This window comes from Thermothelomyces heterothallicus (genome assembly GCF_042370625.1).
Source record: "Thermothelomyces heterothallicus CBS 202.75 unplaced genomic scaffold P884_scaffold_43, whole genome shotgun sequence".
NCBI lineage: Eukaryota > Fungi > Ascomycota > Sordariomycetes > Sordariales > Chaetomiaceae > Thermothelomyces > Thermothelomyces heterothallicus.
In genome coordinates, this window is record NW_027192604.1 from 80,826 (window position 1) to 105,779 (window position 24,954).

Below are 24,954 nucleotides of genomic sequence, written 5' to 3' on the forward strand. Positions count from 1 at the left end.
TTATAACGTGTACCCCCTCGGGGTGCTCATGTCGCCGTAGGCATACACGTCCAGGCCCTCGAGACCATCGACGCCGCCGGCGGCGTTTAACGGCGTGATTACTGGGGTACCGCCGCTGTAGAGCAGGCCGGCGCCAAACTGCTGCGGGTAGCTCGTGTCGCCGAGCTGGGAAGACTTAAGGGCGGTGTATTCGGCGTGGAGCGCGGCGTAGGCTCGGCTGAGCACATCATTGCGCTGCTTGGCCTCGTTAAGCATCTGCTCGAGGTCCCTTATCCTCTGATCCTTGCGCTCGCGGTAGGCACGCTGGGAGGCGCGGTTCTGTGCTCTCCGCCTCTGCAACCGATGAGAGAAGAACGGGTTAGCATGCGATTTGAACCGCGGTTGCAAAAGGCCAATACCAACCGATAGCACGGCGGGCGGCGCGTTCTTGTACCGGTTCTCCCGTTTCCGCTTCGCAGCTGGTTTCTGCGGTTCTGGCGCTTCGGCGGATTCTCCTTCTTCGTGCCCCGGGCTCGGATACCTGCTGTCTCCGGCCGATGTGTTGTTCTCGTACTAGACTGAACTGTCAGAAGCTTGCTCTGGCCTGAGCTGAGCGCGAGAACCCACAGCTGGGTTGTTGGGGCTCTGCGATTCGGACAGATATTGGTCACCGTCGCCGTAGACGTAGTACATCGAGTTGGGTGGTGATGGGAAGTCGACGTAATGCCCGACGTCTCCCATGGCGCTGACTGGCAAAAGGCTGATACGATGAGGCGGGCGAGTAGCCTTGTGTGTGAGAGGGGCGAGTGGTTGATGAAGCGAGACGAATCGATAACGCGGTAGTGTCGTGGACGGTCGAGGAAGGAGGGAGTGGAAAGAACATGGGGCACAGGGTCTCCCGGTGGATAGAGAGCCAGTATTTATACATGTGTTGATCAGGGATTCACCCGTCCACCACGATCCCCAGGAAAAGGCTATACCGTGTAGGACGAGGCGAGGAGGCTACCCTCCCCCCACATGAAATTAGTGTACAAACCCGGCCGATCGGAGATGCCCAACGAAGGGAGGCTTCTCTACGGGAATGGGCTTGGCATCGCATGCAACCAGACCAGGGATCATGGTGGTGGTGGTCGTGTATTCCTGACTTTGGCGAGATTGGGCAAGGGAGGAGGGGTGGGAGGGCGTGTGAAGTGGACCTGGGAATAGGATGGGGAGACCAAGGAAGGGAGGGGGGGTGGTGTGAGGTACTACTGTGAATACCGCGTAGTGTCTGTACATATGCGTGTACGGATTACATACCCTGACTCGCATCCGCCCTTCTGCACCGACTCCCGCGGCCGGCCGAGAACAGGGTCTGCAGACGATTTGCATGTACATAACAGACGGTGACGGAGTTAACGCTCGGCGCGACAGGGCGCCGGGGGTCGGAAACGGCCTGATCCCTGGTGCGGTCTATTCTCGGGAACCGCGGTATCTGGGCTGGTTTGCCAACGCAACTCTGCAAGGCCGAGTATACCTCTCATCCGGCCGCACAACACCGGCCTGCATCCGAGAGCGGAGAGGAAGTTGAGCTTCGAACAATTTGGATGACAACAGCAGCGCAAAAAAGGAGTTCTCGATCCTTCTAGGCACTGACGTCAAAACGAGTCTTGTCATCATACCAGAGGTGACGAGCAAACGGAAAGGACAGGGCCATAGATGTCAAAAAAACACCACAATGTCCCGGAAGAGGCATTTACCACGCCGCTGAACGGCCCAGCCGGGAACGCTGCAAGAAGTCCCACAAGGCGAGCACCTGAACGAGGACTGGCACAGCCATTGTTCCAGCTCGATAGGTGCTACCTTTTTTGACCTCATCTTTTAGGAGCCCCATGGTTCCAGCTTCTCTAAGCTGACGGGAGGCGCCACGGCGATGCGTGGGGTGCTTGCAGCGGTTTCCAGACTGCCGGGCATTTTAAGCGCTATACGAGTGGCCCAACCGCCGTTCGAGCTTTCAGTCGCTCATTTCTCGTTGCGAAGGTCCCCTGGCTCTTTCTGTGCGGGTCAGTTAGTCCCAAAACGGATGTCAGACCCAGTGAATAGCCCAGTCGTTAACAGCGGCTGTACGGCCCTGGACGAACATGCCACTCGCTTGACTTTTCTGATAGGGCAAAATGCGTGTTGAAGGACGATGATGATCATTGCTTGGGTGTAGCCACACGAGGCTTGGCGGGAGATCCAAGCATTCGGCCGTGTGCCAATCTACATAGAGTCGAAGAGTTTATCGGGAGGAAGTGGGACAACGCTTTTAATTGCTATGTTGCTCGATGATCTGGTTGGTCTGGCTAATCCCTCTGGCGAGCCAGGGAGTTGTTTTTTGGCGTAAAGGGAATGAACCTCTACTAGGGTTCGTTCTCTTCGATCGTGACTGCCCCAGAAGCTCGGCGGCCTGACAAACACCTGACATATCTTTGCACTGTTGCGGCCAGCGGCAAGCACGATTGCTACCCGCCCGTTTTGGAAAGGGAAGGGGTAGAGCAGACCCTCTCGCGCTGTAGGTAATGGCGCCCCCCCCCCGCACTCAAGCACCTGCAGTGCTCAGAGGTACCGACCTCTCAAGGCAGCCTTTTAAAACGGCAGGTCATTCGCCGGCCAAGGTTTTGCGATTTGTCCCGGCTCGACCGTCGCACGCACTATGCTGGGACTCCTTACCGAGCAAGTACATACAGTACAGAGTACACCCTGCAGTCGGCAGCGAATCCGGTAGCTCGGCCTTTGCCCCGAGAGACGGGCTCCCGAGTCAGCAGGGTGCAAACGGATGTGCCATCAATCTGTGCAACGGGCACACTAGTAGCGACGAGAAAGGGGGGGGAAGGGTCAGCAGAGCTGCGTGAGAGGCTCTCGACTGGGTGCCAACAACAGGCTGCAATCCGCCATTTGAAAAGGCACATACGCAAGGTACTCGGATAGAAGCGCTTGAGGGTATCGCCGCGCGACCGATGCGGCTGCGGTACTCTGTACCACCGAATCTTCACCAAATCGTGAGGGAGCCTGCAAGGAACTTTGGTACAAGCATGGAGCTCAACGGCCCCAGATCCGGGAATGGGACAGGTCCCCATCTGGGCCGTCCCGAGTATGGAGTAGCGGATTCCAAATCAGTCAGCAGAAGATTGGCATGTGAGCCCTGGCAGCCGGCCTCCACAGCCAAATCTAGCGATCCACAGGGTGAGATAGAAATGTCGGTGCCTGGCGCCTGAGTCGCCGCAACTCGCCTTTCATCGAAATCTCGAGGTGCCACTTCGTCGACGTCCACCCCTCCGTTTGGCAGGTGTCTCGCCCTACGGTGGATGGACCCAGCCCGGGATCTGGTTGATCAGGGTCCACTTGTACCGACAAGGACACTACTTTTTGAGTTTCCCCGTCACCTGTAGGCCGTTCCGGTATACTAGAGTCACGAACGGCAATATCGCTTCATAAAAGGCAGGTAGGTTTTTGATAGAGGCGAAGCCGGGTGAGATGAGACCGCATGGGGAAGCATTGGTAGGGCGGAAGCCCCAAGGCCAGAACACCATTTGCGTACACTCTTTCCTTGGACCCGGTTAGGGTAGAGTGTAGGCGGCCGCAGGAGCTCCCAGACAAGTGTGATGTGAACATACTTGGTGTAAGTTGCAACTAGATTTGTCAATTCCTGAGCTCTAGTGTAGTGAAACTTCCCTCATCCCGACACTCTGTTCATACTAGTAGGACGAACAGTCTCGGCTCCAGCGTGGGGCGTGGGTGGCGGACAGTTTCAAGGGCCTGGAAACTCGTCTTGGCTGAGCCTCCGAAGTGACATATAACCAAGGTCAGCGTGGGAGCACGGGGTTAGGTGCTAATCAGATTATAGGAACCTAACATTCTAGTGCAGGAGGCTTTCCCTGGGTTGCCGTTTGATACCTGCGAAACGCCTTGGGGTGCTTGGTCCCGAGCATCAAACAACAGCACAATGTTATTTCCAGCCGAAGAAGAGTTCCTGTAGCACAAAAACTACATATAAGGACTATCGAGTCTTAGCTAAGCAAGACACTCTGTGGGTTGCTAATGATGTTTTATGGTGCGGATACGGGCTCTGGAATTCCTCTGTGCAAGTGCTTTGTAGTGTGCCGCCCACTGATCCTTTACACTATTCGAAATAAGCTTAAAAGACCATGCCAAGACCACTCAATTGGAGCACTGCTGCCAATCAGAAAGGTCCATTTGGTATCGGAATGGAATGCCAACTCCCAAGCGAACAGCAACGATCGACACAACTCTTGGCTCGTCGTCTCGGCCTGCATCTGTTGGCATATCCCCAGCCGAGTATTAGACCCAGGCTGATTTACGGAAAACGCCAGCGATTCCGTAAAGTCCGTCAATTGGTTTCTCTTCGCAGTACGGGTCACAACATACCGTTAAGGTAGCTCTCCGGCCCCAGAGAACCGCTCTCCGTTAAAGCTTTGGATATCTTGTCTCTCGCCCTATATCCGGCGTGCACCGGATAGTTACACACACGATCAACCGGCTTACGACCGAAGAAGACACCCACCCCGCTATCCTCCGAGCGAGTCTCACACGGTGTAATAGGTCCCGAAAGCGCCTAGTCCTGCCCCGCCCCGCGAGCGGAAAGCTAACCTAGGTGTATACACACACTAACTACGTCCCCGTAAAGGTTAGCCGTCACATGAAAAAAAAAAAAAAAAAAAAGGCAGCGTCACGACAAGAGAGGTGCAGAGCGCTGTCAGGCACCAGCATTTCGCTCGACCTACGTAGCTCGTGTCGACAACCTTCTTTTCTGGTTTTCGCTTCCGAATGCCACTAGTGACGCTACCGCAGAGCTCTATTATTCCTCCGTAGAGCTGCCCGGGGACACTCAATTAAGCACACAGTACCTTGGACTCTGATCTCGAGAGTTTGGAGACCCGAGCGTGCGAGCTGCATGCTTGAGGTTTTATCACAGCTCTGACGTGGTATCGTACTTTCAAGCACATACCAAGTAAGTAGTACCTCGCCAGAAGGCTGCAGGGCTTCGGTCACCTCTTTGAAACACATCAGAAGCTCAACTCGGCAATTACACTAGTACTTTGTAGTGGATGTACATACGGAGTACATACAGTACACGCCCTCCGTCGACTCAACGTCATTGGCTCGTCTCCCGCCGCTTCCACCCTCGCCGGCCGCAGGTTTGTGAGATTCTAGGTGTCGCTCTCGCTTTTTTGCCCGGGCGTCGTCTCTCGGCCCCGGGAGCAGTGGCGTGATGTTGCCCTGCAGGGAGACGGGATGCACCATGCACATACACTGCAAAGCAGCCACCACTGCTACCACACAACCATCGCGCGCGCGCTCGCCAAAACAGGCGCGCTGGCAGGGGTTTTGGCGATCCGGCACGAATGAGAAAGCAGCGGTGTAGCTAACAATTTTTTTCTTCGTTCCTTTTGTGCTTCTCTAGGCCGTGGCACGCCCGAAGCCTTGTCAATGTGCCGTTCGACTTGACGTGCCACTGAACGGGTCGAAACGCGCACACGCACACACACACACACAGAGAGAGAGAGAGAGAGAGAGAGAGAGAGAGAGGCATAATACCTAGGTACACGGGCACACACAAACAGACCAGATCTTCTCGGGAACGGACCCGCCGGCGGATGCCCGCACACCAAATTTTGATGTTGGCCTAGGCGGCCATCGGCGGATCTCGGCCGGCGTCACCCCGAGAAGTCTGCTAAGGAGGCCGTTCGCGTGCGGGGGACTTTCCTCGGGATCGCGCTAGAAACAGACGATGATGGCATAACCAATTATGTCGTCATTGTTCTTTTTCTTTTCTTTTCGCCCACCCTGTTCTTTGGTTTCAATGTGAGTAAGATAGCTTCGGAGGGTACTCGTGCCGACGGTTGGTAAGGTTGCTGTGCCTTAAGGTTGCATTTGTCGGGATCCCCTATCGTGTGACTGGTTTTTTTTTTAGGGACTTTGCGCTTATTAGGAATCAGTCGAGATTCGGGCTCGCGACTACAGACAGAGCGGTGCTACAGCAACTGTATACACCTGCCTGGTTCACGCTATCTCACGTCGGCGACTCCGTGCGATGTGGTAAGGTGCATTTAGATTTTCGTTTTCGGTGCCGGATATTGAGAGAAGCCCGGGAGTGCCGTAGTTACCGAGCCGCAAAATAGCGCGCAGGTTCGGCAACGCTGACAGCACAGGATTATCGACATCATGCTTCGGGCAGGCTTCGGAGCCTGGCCTCGGCCTCGGCCGCGTAGTCGTCAAAGCCAAATTTCTTGCTCAGAGCGATCGATTGCTCGTACTTTGCGCGCGCTTCGCTGTTCTTGCCTAGCATCGCCAGCACCGAACCCAGGTTGGAGAGCGCAACAGCGCAGGCTCGGTCGCATTCCGACGTCCGCCGGTCGCCTTGCGGCTGGGAAGCGTGCTCAATGGCGTTCTGCGCCCACCGCTGGGCAGCTGCAAGGTAGGATGCGCGTTGTTCCGCTGCTGTAGCCCAGGTCTTGGACTCTTCCATCATGGCGTGAACGGGCGCGTCACCAGGCGGGATGAGCGGGTGCTCCGCGAAGCTGGTCGAGATGTTGTTCACTGGTGGCGTTAGAACGTGAGGAAAGAGAAGGGTAGGTAAGCGTGTGCGATTGCGAACTTACTCAACAGGGCGATGTGGCAGGGATCCTGACACAACCGGAGGGCCTGGAAGAAGAGCGGGACGGCCAGATGATACTGGTTCCTTTCCTGGTAACTGTACGCAAGAGCTGCAAGCCAGAAGTCAGTGTGTGAGCTTCGTAGAGACGGGAGCGCGGCATATTTGGATGGTTTACCTTCCAAGCTTCCACCTATCTCCTCTAGACTCATCCAGGGGCCCTCCCCGTCCTTGAGCCCCTCCTTAGCGCGCCTCTGCGTCTCCTTCAGGGCGGTCTCGACCGCCCAGACAAGCCGCTCGTGGGCTACCTCCCGCTCCAACACGTGCTCGTCCGAGTAGAGATTGGCTAGCTTGACGCTGATGCTGACGGCCTTGGCCAGGAGCCTCGTCCGCTTCGCCCACCAGCCCTCTCTCGGCTGCTCGGGAACACCGGCCTCGCCCTCTTTGGCAGCAGGTACGGGCTCAAGCTTTGGCAGCGTCCCCTCGGCCGCGCTCTTCTCCATGACTTCCACCCAGCGCTTGCAGTCATTCAGCAGGTTCTCCAGCACGGTGATGGCGTTGTGGTAGCTCTCAATCTTCTCGAGCCACGCGGCCACCTGAATCTTGATGCCCATGACATCGTCCGAAAAGTGATCCAGCCCCTCTTGGTCGCACAGCTCCAGCGCCTGCTTATAGTATTTCAGCGCGCGCTGCGGGTCCGGGTCGTGATTGCTGAAGTAGAGCGCCTTCCGCAAGGCTTGCGCCACTGGCTCGGGGTATCGCGTGAACTGGCGGCTGTAAAAGTAGGTGTAGTATGCGTAGACGCAGTAGATGAAGACCGCGATGGCGCCAGCCACTCTGTTCGCCGCTGTCAATTGCGGGACTCTGTGATCCCGTCTGGGATGGGGTTCACATACGCTACGATAGCACCGAACGCCTCCCCCGGATTCCGCCGCATAACCTCACGGAAGCTGGTGTTTCTTATCACGTACCAGGCGCGACTGGCGTCGGACTTGATGCCATGCCATATCATGCTCTTCAGGGAGGGAGAAGGCGGTTTTGTCTGCCCTGTCTGCTTCGAAAAGTGTTCCGGTTCACGGCCGGCCGGTGCCGTCGACTTCATACGGACCTGATGACTAGCCCGCAGTGTCACGGAAATGGATGGGCCATGCCGGCGCCAGCCGCTGCGGGATGATCCGAGGGGAGACGTGAACGGTTGCGCGAGCCGTGATGTCCAGGCGGACCGCAGACCGGCGGTCCTCGATATCGGCATCATGGCGTATCGTAATCCTTGAGCCCAATTGGAGCAGTCAATTGAGTCTTGGTAGACGTTGTTTGTCAATGTATGCCGACCTACGGCCCCTCGACCTCTCGAGATTTCGGGGTTGACAGGCGTGCTTCAGGCGAGGCGCGCCATGCTCCAATTCCTCTCGTTGGCCCCACCGATAACTACCGCTGCGAGCTCATCCAACCAGGTGCCTTGCCAGGCCGCACCAGCGTTCAACGCTGAGCCTCACAGATACTCCGTACAACTAACTTATGGTGCTGCCCTTGTTTTGTTCAGTTTGTATCTTTCTTCTCTGTCCCAAGTAGTTTTAATCTCTCTAGTTCTAGTTCTAGTTTCATGTCTTCTTGTCCGTCAGCTACTCCATATATTATATATTATGGCTGTTGTGCAAGCAGTGCCACAATGCCCTGTGTAGAAATAGTTGATATTTGATGATTTTGCGGCCCGACTCGAGAGAGCCGGCAACCCAACGAATAACTAAACATTGTATTCACAAAGGCAATGCTCCATTACCGTCTTCGTACTTGCCATATTCGTTGCGGATCATAACAGCCTAAGGCAGAAATCGGGCTGCACGTCATCCGACGGCCGAAGCACAAACCCCTGTCAACCCCTCCATTCATCCCGAGGCTTTCGCTTGCCGGGGCCCCACTGCTACACTTGCTCTCCCCGAGCACGTCTCGATGAGCAGCCTCGAGACTTGAAGAGACATTTTGGTTCCCTCCATCTTACAAGTTAAAGCCATCCTACTCAGTTGAGTGAGTTTCCATACCAAGTCGGACCCAAACTGGTCTTGGGATTCAGTTCGACGAGAGCCTCGGCTTATATATATTTCCCAGGCCTACCTGAACCCCTCCTTCCGTCTCAACATTGCTGTCTTCACCTTCAACCTCTCCCACTCTTCACAAATACCATGGCTGGCAAATTCGAGCCCAAAGTCCCTGTCCAGCTGGATCCCCCAAAGGACGACCCGATCTCTCCTGAGGAACTGGCCAAGGCAAACGGTATAGCCACTTTCTTATTCTCTCCATTTCCGAGAGGGAATCGGTGACGTCCCCGAGGGGTTGAGATCTCATATGAGCGGTTACATTCTAACGAGACTCGTTATATTTTGAGCCACCGGTTCTTGGAAATAGCAAACTGACATTTACCTGCAGGCGAGAACGGTGGGAAATGCTACGTGGCCATCAAAGTACGTACCACCCCTCACAAGCTTTCCGTCGTTGCGCGCATCTCCACACAAGGTAGATATATATATGCCCGCACGACGCTAACTGCCCCTCCGCAACAGGGCATCGTCTACGACGTGACTGGAAACAAAGCCTACCAGCCGGGCGGCGCATACCACGGTAAGTCCCATTCTCACAAACCTGACACGAGCGGGCGAGCCCACCTCTTGCCCTAATGAGAGCTTCGCAACGTTAACTCGGTTCGTTCCCGCTCCAAAAAGTGTTCGCCGGCAAGGACGCCTCGCGCGCCCTCGGCAAGACGTCCACCAAGCCCGAGGACGTCAGCCCCGAGTGGCGGGACCTGCCGGAGAAGGAGCAGAGCACGCTCAACGACTGGGTCACCTTCTTCTCGAAGCGGTATAACGTCGTTGGTAAGGTGCAGGGGGCGACGAATTTTGAGTGAGGAGGACCAGAAGTCAGGCGGTCGGCTCGGGGAGGGGGCCGGTGCTCGCTCGCGATGCTGGGGTTTTGTTTCGGGGGTCGAGATTCGAACGACTTGCTGCTTACTGCTGCTTATCAGGTTGGCAAAAGGGAGGGAACTGTTGCATGAGTTGGTGTTGGTTGGGGTTAAGACCCTGGTTTGCTCTTTGATCTTCCCACCAGTTGATGATATGGCACTCCGGAGGTGAAATCGGTTTTGACGTATGGGATCGTGCTCGGGGTGCCCTCAAAGAAAGGCTAGGTCTGGTGGTTGGCCCTTCTGCGATGGTCTAACGGCCGAGGGTTGCATCGGGATGGGTCTTGTTGACCGATGTTGGGGTGCCTCAGAATCCCCGGTCAGGCTTGATGACCTTCGATGAGGTGACACCGGTCATATTGTGCACTTCCGGTGTCCACGGCAGATATTGAAGGGGAGCTTGGGCAGAGTCGGCCTGGCAATTTGCATACCATTCTCTGTGTATCCCGTCGCACCACGACATGTTTTCCGTCGTTGTGTAGCTTACCAACTGCCATGTCCCTCTGTCGGGGGGGGGGGGGGCCCTCGGTGGCCAGATATTGGGTAGGCAGGATCTCTGTCTTGAAGGTCAACGTAACAATGCCGTGCGATACAAACATAGGTGGGCGCGCTCATTTCTTCCGGACTTCAACAGTAAGGAATCCATTTCCAGGCCCATTCATCACCGAACTGGCGACCCTCAATCTGATGCGAAGCACGTGAGTGAGTTGCACAGACTGTGCAACAGCTGTGTCGGCTCCGACGTAGAAAAACTATCTCGTGACTTGTGACACCACACCTAGACACCTTGCTACAGGTCCTTCTTTTGGTCAAAGAGGAAAGGGGACGGATGAACCGTACTAGGAACATTTGCACAGGAGGACAGGAAGACAGAAGACCTAGACCTAGTTACCTTGTTTATTTCGTAATTTTAGTGGGGAGGGGGAGAGAAGGGATGAGAAAGAGGGACCATCAAGACGAGGTAGTGCGGACGGAGCAGGAAAACCTGTTCGGACAAATACCGCAACAGAGGAGGACTGTTGGGTGTCAATTGCTGTGGGAGAGTGTTCACGACGAGCGGCGGTTACTTTGGTTCTGCGAAATAGGCACAGCCTTGTTGTTTTAGCAATAGGTTACTTATAACCTATCTTTGCAGGAAGAGTACGACGCCATCAACTGAACTAACTCTATGTAGAATGCTGCGGAGTTGCACTGCTCTCCGTTCTCTGATGATCCACCGCCAGGCCAGTGACCATGGAGCCAACGGCGCCCGCGCCCACTAGAGAAGCAGCTATAGATGGCATAATCTACCCACCGCGGTGCCAGTCCCAGATGCCAACGGGCGAAGCAATTTTTCGAAGAAGAATGATTTATTTCTTGCCCTTACTGGGCACCACTGCTTCCTGCGAGGATTATTAGCCTATGACCTCGTGGGGAAAAAAGGGTTGTGGCCGCGAGGAAAATAAAGAGGTTCCTTTCCTCACCTTGACCCTGACCTTCACCTTGAGCTTGACTCTGACCCTGACCCTGGCCCTGGCCCTGGCCTTGGCCCTGGGCTTGCATTTGACGTTGGTAATACTCCCATTGGGCCTGTCTGTGCCTCTGGATGCACTCATCGCAAGGCCGGCCCTGTTCCCAGATGTTCCGAAGCTTCTTGACGCTCCTGCAACCGTGCGTGGGGTGATTGCGGGCAAAATGGCAGTAGGACTTGCGGCGGATCACGTAGTGACCGCAGGTGAAGCTGAACTCGTCGTAGTCACACATGGCGGATACTCGAGCTAGTTGGAGGGCTCTTCAGGGGAATGGCGGGAGGTGAATGGACGCTTTACGGACCGCTCCGGCTACTGGTTGCTGCTGCTCGTTTGGACCGTGGATGACGAAAGACTCCTGATGGTTTGCTTGTGCCTTGACTGGTGGAAGCTCGAACCGCTGCTGCAGTGGTACACGGGAGATGGTCTCCAGAGGGAGGAGGGTTTATATCATGCCAGCGGTCCTTATCGACGCCATAAGCCTCAAACTGTTCCTTACTTCCGCCCCCCTGAAGCTACTGCTGATCCTTTGTGTTTGCCGGCGGCTGGCCAACAACCCTTAGTGCCTCGAGTTCTTTTATTATCTTTTCGTGGGCCGGCTCCAAATGGCCGTGACCTGTGCCGGTGGGCTCGAGAAGGCGCCTCATGCGAGAGGCCTGACAATGAAAGATCTGGATGCTGCGGTTGCGGGAGCATCACAAGGCATTATCACTGTATCAGGAGTGATAGATCACTCACTGTTACAGGGTATTGACGAATATCATTCGTGCTTGACTGGCGTCGCGTCCCAAAGTATGGCGTCAATGGGCCGAGTCATTCTGGGCGCGGCACATCATCTGCAGCCCAAGAAGGCAAAGCGCGTTGGCAGTAGGCATTGTAGGGAGGTGGGGGGGGGGGGGGATTGTGACCTCCAGCGTGGGCGGCCTAGCGGCCCAGGATAGCCCATCGTGGACCCGAGATGCGAAGAGCGTTGTGACCGTCGAGACCGGTTCGTCTCGATTCCTCGAACCCCGAGGGCTTACACTGTCATTAACCGCATGAAGTTTATGGCAGGGTGGCAACGCAGCTCAACAAAGCACAGGCGACGAGGGCCATGCCATCAATGGGAACAACCTTAGAGGTAGGCAGGAGTGAAACCGGGGAAATGCCGCCCAGTCGTGCGGGACGAGCGGGTACAACGAACTCGAGCGTCTTCAAGCCTCTTTGGGAGGGGTTGTTCGAGCCATCCGGGAGGGCCCGGCGCCAGGTTATTAGTGGTAACTATCAACGGGGACTCGGTCCTTGCATACGGGGGCCTGAGATGGTGTAGGGCCTCGACCCCAGTCCCGGTGCGAGGCTGGAGACTGATCTGAATCTGCAAGCCATCCGAACCCAGTTTGGCAAGAATTACGCATCGCAGAAGTTGAGATGTGATGGGATTTCTGCATGATGGGTTGAGATTCGTCAAACATGCAGTTCTTGGGCCGCCAAGGAGTCGTATGGGTTGTTTCTTCACATAACCTCGAGCCAAATCTTGAGGCTTAGATATAACTAATCACCCGAACCACGATTTGTTCGACGCTTCGGGCCGGGGCATTTCCGCAAGGGAACCGGGCCGCGAGGGTCGCCTGGCTCCGCGCGAAAAAAGGCCCGTGTCAATCGCCCACGATCTTCAAGGGACCCACCATCATCTCTTACTATGTACGGCTCCTTGCCACCATGTCGAACAACAACTACGGGGCCAGCCAGGGGAACGAGATAATACAGGGGCAGGAGGGGCTTTAACTGCCCCGTGAAGGGTAGCGCACAGTGAGCAAGGAGTGTGCTGAGAGGATAGCACGTCGGGATTGTCGTGGACTTGTGTTACCGTGACAATCGAGCGATGGCGTTGTAAGTGGCCGAGATAGAACCGTTACACCTACGGTCCGTACTTCTTGTCGTCCGTAGTGTACTTATTGGGATCGGTCAGGGAGAGCGTGGCCAATGACAAATCCATGGCTCTGCCAACGCACGTGACCATAACGTTACCTTTGCTTTCGCAAACTCTCCGATGGCGAGCAAGCTTGCCATTGGCCTGCTCGAGTCTGCCCAACTTGTGACCAGAAGGCGCGGCGCAGGCAGAACATGAGGCTGCCTGATTCTGTCCGGCGTCCTGCTCCTTCCATCGTTTCGTCCTCGAACCTGGCGCTGCACAAGCCAACTTGCAGTTTCGATAATCTCTTGGTGTTGTCGTTGACGCCGAGCTTTGCGAAGTCTAATCCTGTTGTTGAGAAAGATTGGCGACAATCTTACGGTCGTCAACTGTTCATTTACGGATCCGTGCTTTATCGACGGCTGCGTAGTGCGCGCACCATTTCTGCAGTCCCGCTCGACATGTTGTCCAATCGATGCGTGGCAAGGCGTCCGTCAGTTCTTCGCTGGCAGTGAGCTCACTTGGCGGGCCCTCCCATTGCGCCTTTCGAGGACTCCCGGTTGCGCTAAAGCGACTTTCTCCCCCGATTTTCTCCCTTGTGACATCTATTTAGCATCCAGGACCCAGTTTGCTGCAATTCGGACGACGTCTTGATTCAGTCCGATCTAGAGACCGGGTCCATCGCGACTCGGCACAAGGCCGTCCGGTTTTCGGAAAGTGAGCCGGCGTGCGACCATATCTCGGAAGTCGACCTGAATTCGCCGGCCCCAGCCTCGTTCGACCCTCACTGGAAGTTTCGGTCGTCACTTTTATAATGGCGCGGCGTTCCCAGTTCCCCCCCCAGGATCGATTCCCAGTATGATGCCGTGATAACTTTTTTTTTTTTTTTTGAACCTGATGATCACATGCTGACTATTTGGTCAGCTACTCAGCCTTGGGGACAGTTCCCCTGGGTCGCCAGATTCGATTATCATGCGCAACCTTGAGCAGTCGGCAAGCCTCAACATGCTCAGTCTCACGCAGTATCCGGCCATATCGGCACCGAATCTGGATCCTAGGGAGCTAATGGGTGGCTTACCCCTCTTGCCGAGCGCCCGTAGCCAACGCGGGTTCACGCAGCATCAAGGAATGCATCCATTGAACCAGTTCATCCACGGACCTGGACCGTGGAGTCCCTTCGAGGCTGCCGCGGGTCAGCCCGTTGGCATGTCGTTCAGCCAGCCGCGCCCGAGCTTCACGACCTACCGAAGCGCCCCGCCTTCAGAGCCGGATACTGTTTGTCTAAGCATTGGAGGGACACCGACCGATTCCGGATACGGAAGCAATGCCCGGCAGAGCGTGGGGAACCCTTCTATCCAGGGAGAGCTCGAACAAAACTTCCTCTCTCGCTTTCAGGCAATCGGACAGGAGGACGCCTCGCCGGAAGATGACCCTCACACACGGGAAACCCACGCCCAAAGGCCTTCTTCCGGAGCGCCGACTTCGAAAAGAATGACATGCCCGATTTGCAACGAGCCAGTGAAGAGGCGTTCCGACTTGAAGTAAGTGCACATAATACACTGCGCCCTCCACCCGTGCTAACACCCAGTGACCAGAAAACACGAAGCTAGACATACTCGGCCCTGCAAGTGTCCATTTTGGGACTGTCCGAAGGCAGACGAAGGATTTGCTACTAAAAACGATCTTGACCGCCACACGAAATCCGTGCACAAGCTCTTGATGGGTGTCGTGACGGTCTATCGGTGCGATGTGGACCAGTGTAAGGACAAGCCCAAGGACTGGCCCAGGCTAGATAACTTCAAGCAGCACCTGAAGAGAAAACACGGCGTAGAAAACGCCGATCTGAGTCGGTTTACGTTCCAGTGAGTCTGCGCAGCTCTCAACTCTGTGCGATATAGCGACAATCCTGACACGCGCGATCACAGGGTTTCGGGATCCGATGTTGCGGGCCTCCGCCCTTCCGAGTCTGCTCCCTCAGACTTACCCACGGCCTCGAGCTCGACTCTGACTCCGGAGACGTTGTGGGTAGGGACGGACCAGGGTCATGTAGACCCTGCCAGCCTTTTCAGGAATTCCCACCTGGATCAGACGGGCAACGTCAACCCATTCTCGTCTTTCTCATCTATGGAAGAGAGGGAGCCGGTTACTTTGGAGACCGGCTCGCTTCGACTCTCGGACCAAAACATCACGGAGAACCCCCATCCGGTGACAAAATCAGCGCCTTGCGTGCTCGGCACTCAGCGGCCAACCATAGAGGGAGCGCGTTCAGGCGCCGAGTTGATTTCGGAAGAAGCCAACCTACCGTCTCGCATTGGCATTGCTCCCGACATCTTGAGTCAAGCATGTGCAGCGTCCAGGCCCTTTGACCAGCTTGCCGCCCGGCCACGGCAGGCCCAGGAGATGGCCAGCTCTGATGCACCAGAGACGCCAGACGTCTCGCGTTCAGACGTCCTGACGCAAGTGGACGAGGTCGAATCGAACGTACCGGATGACATGGACGTGGACGGTTCCGCCCAGGACTCAGGTTCAGAAGACGGCTCGCATGACTCCGACTCGGACGAGGATGAACCGTCACAGAACTCGACAGACTCCCAATCCAACCTTCTTCGGGATGCTGGCGCCCAATACATCAAAGTTGATGAGGCTCATGTTAAGGCCTCGCCGTCTCAGGTGGAACTGGACGCCGAGAATCAGCGACCCATCGACCTTGATGACGAGACACAGGCCAGCGCCGTAGTCAAATCGTTAATCGAAAAGGGCAAGCTCGGCGAAATGCTGAAGAGGCTTGGCTACCCGGCGTTGGACGACATAGAAACCAAGGGCCAAATGCCCACGGACCCCTCCTCAACTGCGGGCGACAGCGGCAACATCTACAAATGCCAGGAGTGCCAGAAGCCTTTTCAGCGACGTTGCGAGCTCAAGTACATCTCGTTCCCACCACCCTTCTCTTCTCGAACCGCACGCTAACGACGGTCGGACTAGAAAACATTTGAAGCGCCACGCAAAACCCTACGCATGTACCTTTGCCAACTGCAACAAGAGGTTTGGTAGTAAGAATGATTGGAAGCGGCATGAAAACAGCCAGCACTTCCAAGCCGAGATTTGGCGCTGTGCCGAGAGGCCCACCGACCGGCCGGACCAAGGGGAATGTGGCAAGGTTTGTCACAGCAGAGAATCCCTTCGAACTCACCTCGAAGAGGACCACGGCATCCGCGATTTTGTCGTGCTCGATAGGAGACTCACTGACTGGCACCTGGGCCGGAACCACGAGTTTCGCTTCTGGTGCGGTTTCTGTCAGAAGACGATCGAGTCAACAGGCAAGGAGCGCCCTGCGCATAGCCAGCGGTTCGACCATATCGACGACCACCTCAATGGCAGGCACGGCTTGCCCAAGGCCGATATCAAAGACTGGAAGCATGTTGATACCGAATCCATTGAATCGCCGGCCAGCCCGCCAGGGAAGCCCAGGCGATCAAAAGGCAAGCCTATGGTTCTCGGGGGCAAGGAGCGCAAGCGCAGCTATGACGGAGGCGGGGATGACGGCTCCTTGAGGTCGAAAAGGCTCAAGGCGGGCAGAGGCGTAGTGTGGTTCTGGGAATGCGTACGTTGTCTCTTTCTGTCCTGGCAATCTTCTGCTCTCGCCCGGCTGACTTGTCGGTTCCAGTGTTTGTGTCACCATTATTGGAGGGAGAGCATAACGCCCAAGTGCATGAATGACGGGTGCAACCACGAGTGTTGCGAAAACTGCGACCGCGAGCCCGCTACTTCTCTCGAGAACGAGCCTGACCCCGAGCCCGAGGTCCCATCCTCCATCCGGGACCGGGAGGAGGATGGTATTATGATGTGACGAGTACAGTTAAACACTTGATGATGTGATACCCTGGGAACTTGGATATTTCTGAACGACCGGATGCTGCATGGAGTATAGACGGGTTGACGGCGGGTGTTTCACTTACGACCTCGTCTTTTCCAGTCCCTGTTTCTTTTAATAACTAGTACGGATAGCATGAATGAGACGGACGGTCATGGCCATCTCTGCGTGAGCGGAGCCCCCGCAGGACTTGATTCGTTTCCTCGACGCCACCCATTTGGCTCGCACGAGGCCCAAGCGGGTAATGCTTGCGCAAAGACGTGGGGCCGGGATGATGAGAACAAGTCGGGCAGCATGTCAAGGATATCCGTGAGCGGAACCCTCCGGGACCGCCACAATACAGCTTTCCTTGCTAGGAGCCCCGAGTCCCTCCCCTATCAGAGTAGGAACTGCACAAGCCACTCTCGTAGTGTATCGCCAAAGGCTCCTCGGGTTTCCATTCACATGTAGTTACGGAATCCGTAATCTGTACATACATAGCATAGATATACATATATGCGATACAGTACCACAAGATCTGCCCATCCCGGCTGTTCTAGGTCTGCCTCTGGATGGAAAGTTCCATACATATTCGCCGAGCCCCCCTTCTCACCCCCCCCCCTTTTCTTTTTTTTTTTTTTTTCTCAAGATCGTGTACCATTCCGTACGGATCGTGCTCGCACTAGCCAGGGAAAACAGAGACATGGCTCAGACGCCTGCTTCCCCGAGCACCAGTTTTATGTAAGGGGGCGACGTCGGGCGGCTACGAGTACACTCTCTACTTATGGAGCGAGCGGAGTGACCGGTCTGCAGAATATGTACGGATTATGTACGGATGTTTGTGCGTACCAAGACACGGGGAAAGGTGGCAACCATACGCGAGACAAAATGTTTCTTTTCTCGCTCGGAGGGGAAGCGCCTCGCGAGGGAGGGTCGTGTGCATTGTATATGTGTACGGAGTACAGAGCGCGGAGTGTTCCGTTCGTTTTTCTTCTTCTTTTTTCGTATTGGAGACTGGGCGTTCTAGTTTGGCTGAATCTGAGACAGAGGGAGGAACTTTCTGCTCGGGGTTCTAGTCTGGCTTCTCCAGAGATTTGTCCAGAGGTGAGTCCCATTTTGTTCGTGCTTTGTTTTATTTTATTTATGTTCGCTGCCTTTTTTTTTTCCTTGATTGTTATTATTATTATCATTATTATTGTTATAATTCCTCATTCCTCTTTAACGGATCTGATGTGTATGTTACGGAGTACGGTAGAGCAGGAAAGTTGGCCAGCGATGGGGGATGGGCTGGGTGGCGTGCCCAGGGAGGTACCTCGATCATATTTAGGGCGAGCTAGTGTTCTTCAGGTGAAGCGTCGTGTCGTTTGAGGAATGTATGAATGTATCCATACATGCGTAGTGTGGTTGGAAGTCCATCTAGCCCCCAATACTAAGTACTCGGTAGTCACGCACCGTATTTGACTCATCCTCGAGGGTGCTTGTCCTGCTGACCGGTCCTTGACAGCTCGTGCCGAACTGGGCGTGGTCCGAAGCGGCGTAGCGTTTCAATAGCTGCAGTCAGTACCCGTATGCATCTAAGGTATACGTATACATACGATACAAGTAGGGTGATGCGCGAGCAGGGCGCCCCCCCCCGCGTGTTAGCCACGCCCAAGTTACTCTCCTCGGGCCAGTTCAATTTTTGAGCCGTCGAGTTTAGGACGGATGTAGAGTGCATGTACGTAACTATGTACAGTGCGGACGTTCAGGATGCAATATAAACACGGAACGCCTCCGTGGGTAGCTTGCCGGGAGCCGATCTGCGTTGCTTGCTGGAGTACTCCGTAGTGGGATGTGAGGGCCAAAGTTACACAACGCCGGCAGCGCATGGCAGTGTGTCAATTCAGGTTGCGGCGGCTGCCGCCTTGTTGTGCATCTGAGAGTTAGGTCAAATCCCCCGAGACGGCGAGACGGGGGGACAGGACCGGACCTACTCCCTAAAACGGACGAACCAAAGCCAACGGGGGGCAGGGGGAGTAGGGATGGTTACACAAGGTTGAATTTCCAGCAGAAGGGGCGGAAGTGAGGAGCCGCAAAGCTTGCAGTACGGAGCAAGTACCGCCGTTTACACCCCCGTTTTACACCGAGCACCAAGCAAAAGTGCTGGAGTAATTAGCCTCCTCCCCACCCGGGCTTCGCCGTTCAACTCAAGACACCGAAACCCATTGGATTGTGAATCGGGTCAGGGCCCCGAAAACGCCACGTACCGGCTGATCATGTTGCCGAGCCAGAAGTACAAGAACACGGCGGCGTGGCATGCATCCCCGGGGCGGCACAATCTGAACACGAGGGCGGCCAGGAGCCTGCGAGCCAGCTCTCTACGAATCACTCGTCGCCATACGGAGATGGGCAACGCGCTTCGAAAGCGGCGACTCGACTCGAAATCACCGATCCGGACAGACTCCTCATTCATAGCGGTGGGCCCGAGAGCCATGAGGCGAGGCCGGCCGGGGTGGGCGTTGATGCAGAATGATGCAGAATGCCCAATGACGGACATCGCACAACACGTCAGAGTGGTTGTCATGTGTCTTGCGGAGGAATTTGTGAGGATGTGCCGTGGCTCAGCCCAATCGCGCGGATAGAAGACGCTCCGTTCGTGAGGCTCACGTCGTCTGGGCAAAAACGCGCTGCCGCCTGATGACGTTTCACGGCACGGTCGACGACGTGCGGGGGCCGGTAGACTCGGGACAGTACAACTCGCATATACATAAGGTAGGTTAGGCAGTTCCTTCTGTATGTAAAGTATGTACTGTGTATGTAGGTGCATTTGCGGGTCTTCCAGTCGAATCGGTGTTTGCGTTACCAAACCATGCGCGGTCGACCGTGGGAGGAGTCGATCGGCTTGCAAACTGCAATGCAGCCGGAAACTCTCTGATCGAACAGCTGGTCCACGGGTGTAGTATTGTACGTTATACGGAATATACTGTACGGATTACTGTACTCCGTACATACATACGAAGTACATACGTACATACATAATCAATACGTGCACATTTTATGGTACGCTACCCAGTCCAACCAATTATGGCGAGCCTGTTCTTCGGTCTCTGTACTTGGTAGTCTCGGTAGTGTACTGTGCTTGACACCACGCAGAGTTCACTCACTACTATGTACATGTACACCACCTCTCTGGGGACTCGTGTCTTTCCGTTCGGTCAAGACGGGTGTTTCATCTCCTGTGGGCCTCAAAAAGCGGGTACCCGACCAACGCGACGGGAAGCCCCACCAAGATTGAGGATTGGATATAACTATCAATCTGCTGGACCCTGGCAAGGCGCGGCAAGTAGTGGGGTTGTGGGGCATCATCTTCAGACGACGGCCCAGCGCCAAGACGACACGCTTTGGATGGTCCACCTGAAAACGGCTGGCCGACGCCTTGCCCCCGCCAGTACGTACCTCTGTATGTACTACACCTTGTAGCGAGGTGCGCGCCCTCAATCCGCAACAAAGGCGGTGCCAGCGCGGATTGCGGAGTACAGACAAATTCCTCCCACTTTCACTCCAATCCGACTCTGGACTCTTGGATTTCATCCAGGGAGCGTACCGTCATCATACCAAAACCTCAATTCCATTTCCAAATCTAGCTCCATTGGCATTCCGATCTATGTACGGATTAAAGCGGCACAGCCTTCCAAAAAAAAAAAAAGAAGCAAATCTCAAAATCAGAGCGCCCACACGACCCCAAAGAAGACTGCAAATGGGACGGCACAGTTCGAAGCGAACCCCGATGAACGCCCCAAGCGGCGCTGGTGCCAGATGGTGGCTGGCTAGAGATGACAAGCCCGATGGGGGGGCATCTTGACCATTCGGCGCGGAGAAACACACCTGCGCGACGGGCGGATTCCAAGACACACGCGCACGGCGACAAGCCGGCACGAAACGCGCGCACTGTGCAATACATCTGTATACTAACCACATGGACGGAGGATGTATGTGGATGGTATGTATTCCGTACATATGTCCTACACTACCAGAGTACAGCGCAGGCATCGTGTGCACCCCCAGCCGAGAAACCACATCTGGCCATCGTTCCGCCAAGGAGTCTTGACTTGGCCCCATGTCGTTCTGCCGTCGAGTTGCCTTGCTGCCGCATCACCGAAGAAAGAGCCGCAAGGTCACCCGGCCCGTTTGTTCAATTTGCCGCTGCAGTCGTCGCCGGACACCGAGATGAAGGAAACTCCAAGGGCCAAACGCGCAGTTAGTTAATTGTATTCCGTACGCGAGAAGTCGGTAGTCGTACGGAGTAGCGCCGCAGCAAGTCATCCGACCGACCCCTGGGTCCGCGAACAAAAAAGAGGCACCACGCACCTGGGTTACTGCCCCCCCCCCCCCCCCCCCCCTGCTGCCTTCTGACGAATTCGATGGTACCGGGCGGCAAGGGGCTCGAGGACGGCTATCGCGTGCCGTCGCACAATTCCTTCTGATCGCCGGTTGGCTGGCCTCATTTGTCGTCAGCCGGGGAGGTCTCACGCATGCGGCACAGCCCAGGACCCATCCACAAATCGACACCAACACTGGCGCTCCATCAGGGGTGCAAGCCAGTCCTCCACTCCTTGTTGAGCGAGCCCACCCCGGCCTTGCTCAGCCCCGGCCAGCATGCCGTACTTGGTCATCTAAGTACCTTCCCACACTTGGACTGCGGGGAGATACATTTTGCGGCTCTGCTCGCTCGCGGGCCAGCGCTCCGCACAATCGCGCAGCAGTGGGAGGTGGGTGAGGACCCGGCCGGCCCAAATGAAGATGGCCCAACCAGTGACTCCCGCCTGCCGGCCCTGGGATGCATGCGGAATGTATTGGTACCTACACTCCGGGATGTACAGTACCCTACATCCATGCATGCTTAACCTGTTGTTGTATGTATGTACATGCTTCGTACATGCTCGCCCGGACAGCACAATGTTTTCCTAGCCAAGTTACCTTCGCAGGCCAAAATCGCGCCCAACTTCCTTCCATTTTCCAACCTGTGCCTTTACCACTCGATCCCCATGTTGCCCAGACCCCCATCGACTTGGAGTTGAGAAGGCAATGAGCAGCCACAACCCCCCCCCCTTTCACCACCCCCGGGGCCTTGACCTTATTCGTACATATAGACCGCAGCCGCCGCATCACTCCCTGCTCTTCCCCTCCAAACTGGGAGGTGCTGTTAGGAATGCTGTACAACAGGCACTTACACACTCGTCTTTGACCATCACATAGTTCGCCCCTAGGCCCCCCCCTTTTTTTTTATTTTTATTATTTTTTTTTACGAACGACAGCTTCGATCGGGGCAACGGGGCCTGATTAGCTACAATCACTGTGAGCCTCGGCCGCTCGACCTGCTTTCCACTCGCCGTTACCGGGCCGATATTGAGAGGCCAAAAAGGCCGAGCACCCGCAATGGGTCACCCTTATGTCTTGGGAGGCGCGGCCTTTCTCTGCGACGACATGCCCTTCCAAAGCCAGCCCTGCGGCGGGCTACAAGACGGCCTCCAAGACTCCAGCATGCGTTACATAGACCCTAACATGCAGAATCCAGCATCGAGAGCTTTTGACAGCACCTCCTGGGCCGCACCCGCCCAACAGTCTTTCAAGGAGAACGCGGCGACGTTCTTCGTCGTCGACCCTGCCGGCCAGGTTTCCAACCACGGAGCCGTCCGTCCGGCAGTGAGCGTCTCCGCGGCGCCAGTTCCGTATGCGCGATATGGCAGCCCCTTCTCGTCGGCCGAACTGTCGGCGCCCGGCGCCGGACTCAGTCCTCCCGCAGACACCGAGTCGTACTACGACGGCGGCTACCCGAGAACGCCCTCCGACGCGAACCTGCTCTCGCCCTTCCAGCCACCGCTGCCGATGGAGTCGTTCGCCCACGCCGTCCAGTTCAGGGGTATGGGCCCCGACTACGTGAAACTCTGCGACGTGAGCCCCAGCCAGCAGCACTCCGAGTACTGCGAGAGCGATAACGACATGTTCGATTTTAACTTTGCTCCTCAACCGGCCTACTTCAGCAGCCATGTCATTCGCGACGTCATGCCGGCATCACACGGCGCAGCCGTGCCAGAGCCGGAGCTGTCCGACACACAACCAGGAGTAGATGAAACGCAATCCCAATCGGTGGTCAAGGAGGAGATCAAGGTGGAGAGTCAGTACCCGCCTCTGGAAGACGACGCGGGTCCAGAAAAACAGCCAGGGCCGAAGCGGCGGCAGCAACATGACGATGACGACGACGGCGGCGGCGGCGGCCGCGCCAACAATGGCAACCTCCAACACCGACCAAGCAAGAGGCGGCGAACGACCTCGCGAATACCAGAACAGCACGCGGCCAAGACAACCGCCGCTGCCGCCTCGCTGCCGCGCGCGACAAGGTCCCGAGCCGGCAACCCCGTCCCTCCGCCGCCTCGCAGCGCGTCTTCCCTTCCCAGCGGCAAAGCGCGCCTCGCCTGCCCCGATTGCAAGCAGCGAGCGTTCGCGAGCCGGGCTGACCTCGACTCCCACGTCAAGAAAGAGCACCGCCGCCCCTTCAGCTGCGTCTTCGACTTCGCCGGGTGTAACTCAACCTTCGGCAGCAAGAACGAGTGGAAGCGCCACGTCGCCACGCAGCACCTGCTGCTCAACTACTGGGTCTGCACCGAGGGCGTCTGCGCCAAGGTCTCCCAAGATCATCCCCCCTCCCCAGACCAGCACCAGTACGCCGCCGCCGCCGCCGCCGCCACCAGCAGTAGCACCACCGAGGGCAAGCAGAAACCCCGCGGCGCAATCTTCAACCGCAAGGACCTCTTCACCCAACACCTCAAGCGCATGCACGCCCCGAAGGAGGTCAGGGAGCTCCTCCCGCCCGCCGCGTCCAAGCGCGCCGGCACCTCATCCGCCCGAGGCAGCGCGAGCGCCAACAGCAACAGCAGCAACAGCAACAAGATGAGCACGGCCCAGGAGAGCGCCATCCTCGCGCAGTGGGCGGCCCGCGTCAAGCGCCTCCAGGACGCCGCCGTCCGCCCGCGCTGCCGGCTGCCCACCTTCATGCGCTGTCCCTTCCCCGGGTGCGCCTCCGCGCCGCCCTTCCGCGGCAACGACGCCTGGAACCGCCGCATGGAGCACGTCGCGAGGCACATGAACAGCCCCAGCCCCGGCCCCGGTAATGATGATGATGATGCCGCCAACAACAACAACAAGACTCGTCGTGGCTGTGATAGCGGCAGCAGCAGCGGGGCCCCGGCCCCGGACCCGACGCTGGTCGAGTGGGCCGCCCGCCCGGACGTGGCCATCATCGTCCCGGACGGCCGCGGCGGGTGGGCGCTGAAGAGCCCGCTCGAGCGGAAGTCCGGGGGGAACGTGGTCGTCACCGCGCCCGTGGGTCATGCGTCTGGCGGCGGCGGCGGGGGGGGCGGTGGTGGTGGTGGTCATGATGCGGCGGAGGGAGGAGGAGAGGAAGAGGAAGGGGAGAAACAGGATGAAGACTACGACGGCGAGGACGACGACGAGGAGGAGGAGGAGGAAGAGGTGGTGGTGGTGGTGGTGGAGGAGGTGGAGGTGGGGTTGGGGGAAGAAGAGCAAGAAGAGGGCGGCGGCGGCGAAGACGACGAGGCGGAGATGGACGCCGAGGGGGAGGATGACGATGGTTCATGATGGTGAACTTGGATATTCTCTTTTTCTCTCTCTTCTCTTTTTTCTTTCTACATCTTCTTCCTCGATTCATCTCTTTCTCCTTCTTCCTGCTCCTTTCCCTTTTCTCTTCTACGGCTGCTTGTCCTACAGGTATACTGCTTACCGGTCTAGAGGAGGGGCATGGGTTACGATGCATGATCACAAAGAAAGATACCTCGTCATGACTTATTTTTTTTCCTGCTTGTTGATACCTTTTTTATTTATTTATTTTCTTTCTCGGGGAATCATCTATTACAGAAGACAGAGGACAAGAGGAGAGAGTGCGTCGTCATTTTCGTTACTACTAGGGGCTGCTTGTAATGATACCATCTTTTTTGGGACTTCTGGTACACACGCACATGAGCGCTCTGTCACTTTTTTTCTTCTTCTTCTTTCCCTTCGAACAGTTGGCCGCGCATCGCGTCGGCGCCAAATGGCAAGACCCAGACATGTGCGAATTGCGAATGCCAGCTGCCTCCGTCGTCG

The 24,954-nt window shown here is 56.4% G+C and overlaps 6 protein-coding genes across 6 annotated transcripts; 3 read left to right on the plus strand and 3 right to left on the minus strand.

Annotated features, from left to right (window-relative positions):
- Positions 1–720, minus strand: P884DRAFT_281199 (uncharacterized protein; the record flags this gene model as incomplete). Its single annotated transcript, XM_069443512.1, has 3 exons — positions 1–333; positions 403–523; positions 554–720. The coding sequence occupies 3 exons, from the start codon at positions 718–720 to the stop codon at positions 1–3; spliced, it is 621 nt and encodes a 206-aa protein (XP_069293401.1).
- A 5,461-nt stretch (positions 721–6,181) lies between these two features.
- On the minus strand, positions 6,182–7,715 carry P884DRAFT_281200 (uncharacterized protein; the record flags this gene model as incomplete). Its single annotated transcript, XM_069443513.1, has 4 exons — positions 6,182–6,558; positions 6,621–6,725; positions 6,792–7,450; positions 7,510–7,715. 4 exons carry the CDS (start codon positions 7,713–7,715, stop codon positions 6,182–6,184), a joined length of 1,347 nt encoding a protein of 448 aa, XP_069293402.1.
- Positions 7,716–8,527: 812 nt separating this feature from the next.
- P884DRAFT_101898 (cytochrome b5-like heme/steroid binding domain-containing protein) lies at positions 8,528–9,699 on the plus strand. The gene is made up of 5 exons (XM_069437025.1): positions 8,528–8,638; positions 8,720–8,884; positions 9,038–9,072; positions 9,172–9,229; positions 9,331–9,699. Exons 2-5 carry the CDS (start codon positions 8,794–8,796, stop codon positions 9,510–9,512), a joined length of 366 nt encoding a protein of 121 aa, XP_069293403.1. The 5' UTR covers positions 8,528–8,638; positions 8,720–8,793; the 3' UTR covers positions 9,513–9,699.
- A 1,445-nt stretch (positions 9,700–11,144) lies between these two features.
- P884DRAFT_179767 (uncharacterized protein) lies at positions 11,145–11,309 on the minus strand (the record flags this gene model as incomplete). The annotated part of the gene is made up of 1 exon (XM_069437331.1): positions 11,145–11,309. A coding segment is annotated over one exon (165 nt), but the record flags the coding sequence as incomplete, so codon positions are not given.
- Positions 11,310–13,630: 2,321 nt separating this feature from the next.
- Positions 13,631–16,996, plus strand: P884DRAFT_101943 (uncharacterized protein). The gene is made up of 6 exons (XM_069437026.1): positions 13,631–13,821; positions 13,890–14,506; positions 14,561–14,827; positions 14,891–15,886; positions 15,948–16,566; positions 16,630–16,996. Exons 1-6 carry the CDS (start codon positions 13,780–13,782, stop codon positions 16,810–16,812), a joined length of 2,724 nt encoding a protein of 907 aa, XP_069293405.1. The 5' UTR covers positions 13,631–13,779; the 3' UTR covers positions 16,813–16,996.
- Positions 16,997–22,089: 5,093 nt separating this feature from the next.
- On the plus strand, positions 22,090–24,450 carry P884DRAFT_288227 (uncharacterized protein; the record flags this gene model as incomplete). Its single annotated transcript, XM_069443930.1, has 1 exon — positions 22,090–24,450. The coding sequence occupies exon 1, from the start codon at positions 22,231–22,233 to the stop codon at positions 24,448–24,450; it is 2,220 nt and encodes a 739-aa protein (XP_069293406.1). The 5' UTR covers positions 22,090–22,230.
- Positions 24,451–24,954: the final 504 nt, after the last annotated feature.

Bases quoted from the DNA above. Each gene is read 5' to 3' on its own strand.
- P884DRAFT_101898 (XM_069437025.1), top strand. From the start codon at position 8,794: ATGGCTGGCAAATTCGAGCCCAAAGTCCCTGTCCAGCTGGATCCCCCA. The intron at 9,073-9,171 runs GTACGTACCACC...CCTCCGCAACAG, and splicing joins AATGCTACGTGGCCATCAAA to GGCATCGTCTACGACGTGAC. The intron at 9,230-9,330 runs GTAAGTCCCATT...CGCTCCAAAAAG, and splicing joins GCCGGGCGGCGCATACCACG to TGTTCGCCGGCAAGGACGCC.
- P884DRAFT_101943 (XM_069437026.1), top strand. From the start codon at position 13,780: ATGGCGCGGCGTTCCCAGTTCCCCCCCCAGGATCGATTCCCA. The intron at 15,887-15,947 runs GTACATCTCGTT...CGGTCGGACTAG, and splicing joins CAGCGACGTTGCGAGCTCAA to AAAACATTTGAAGCGCCACG. The intron at 16,567-16,629 runs GTACGTTGTCTC...TGTCGGTTCCAG, and splicing joins TAGTGTGGTTCTGGGAATGC to TGTTTGTGTCACCATTATTG.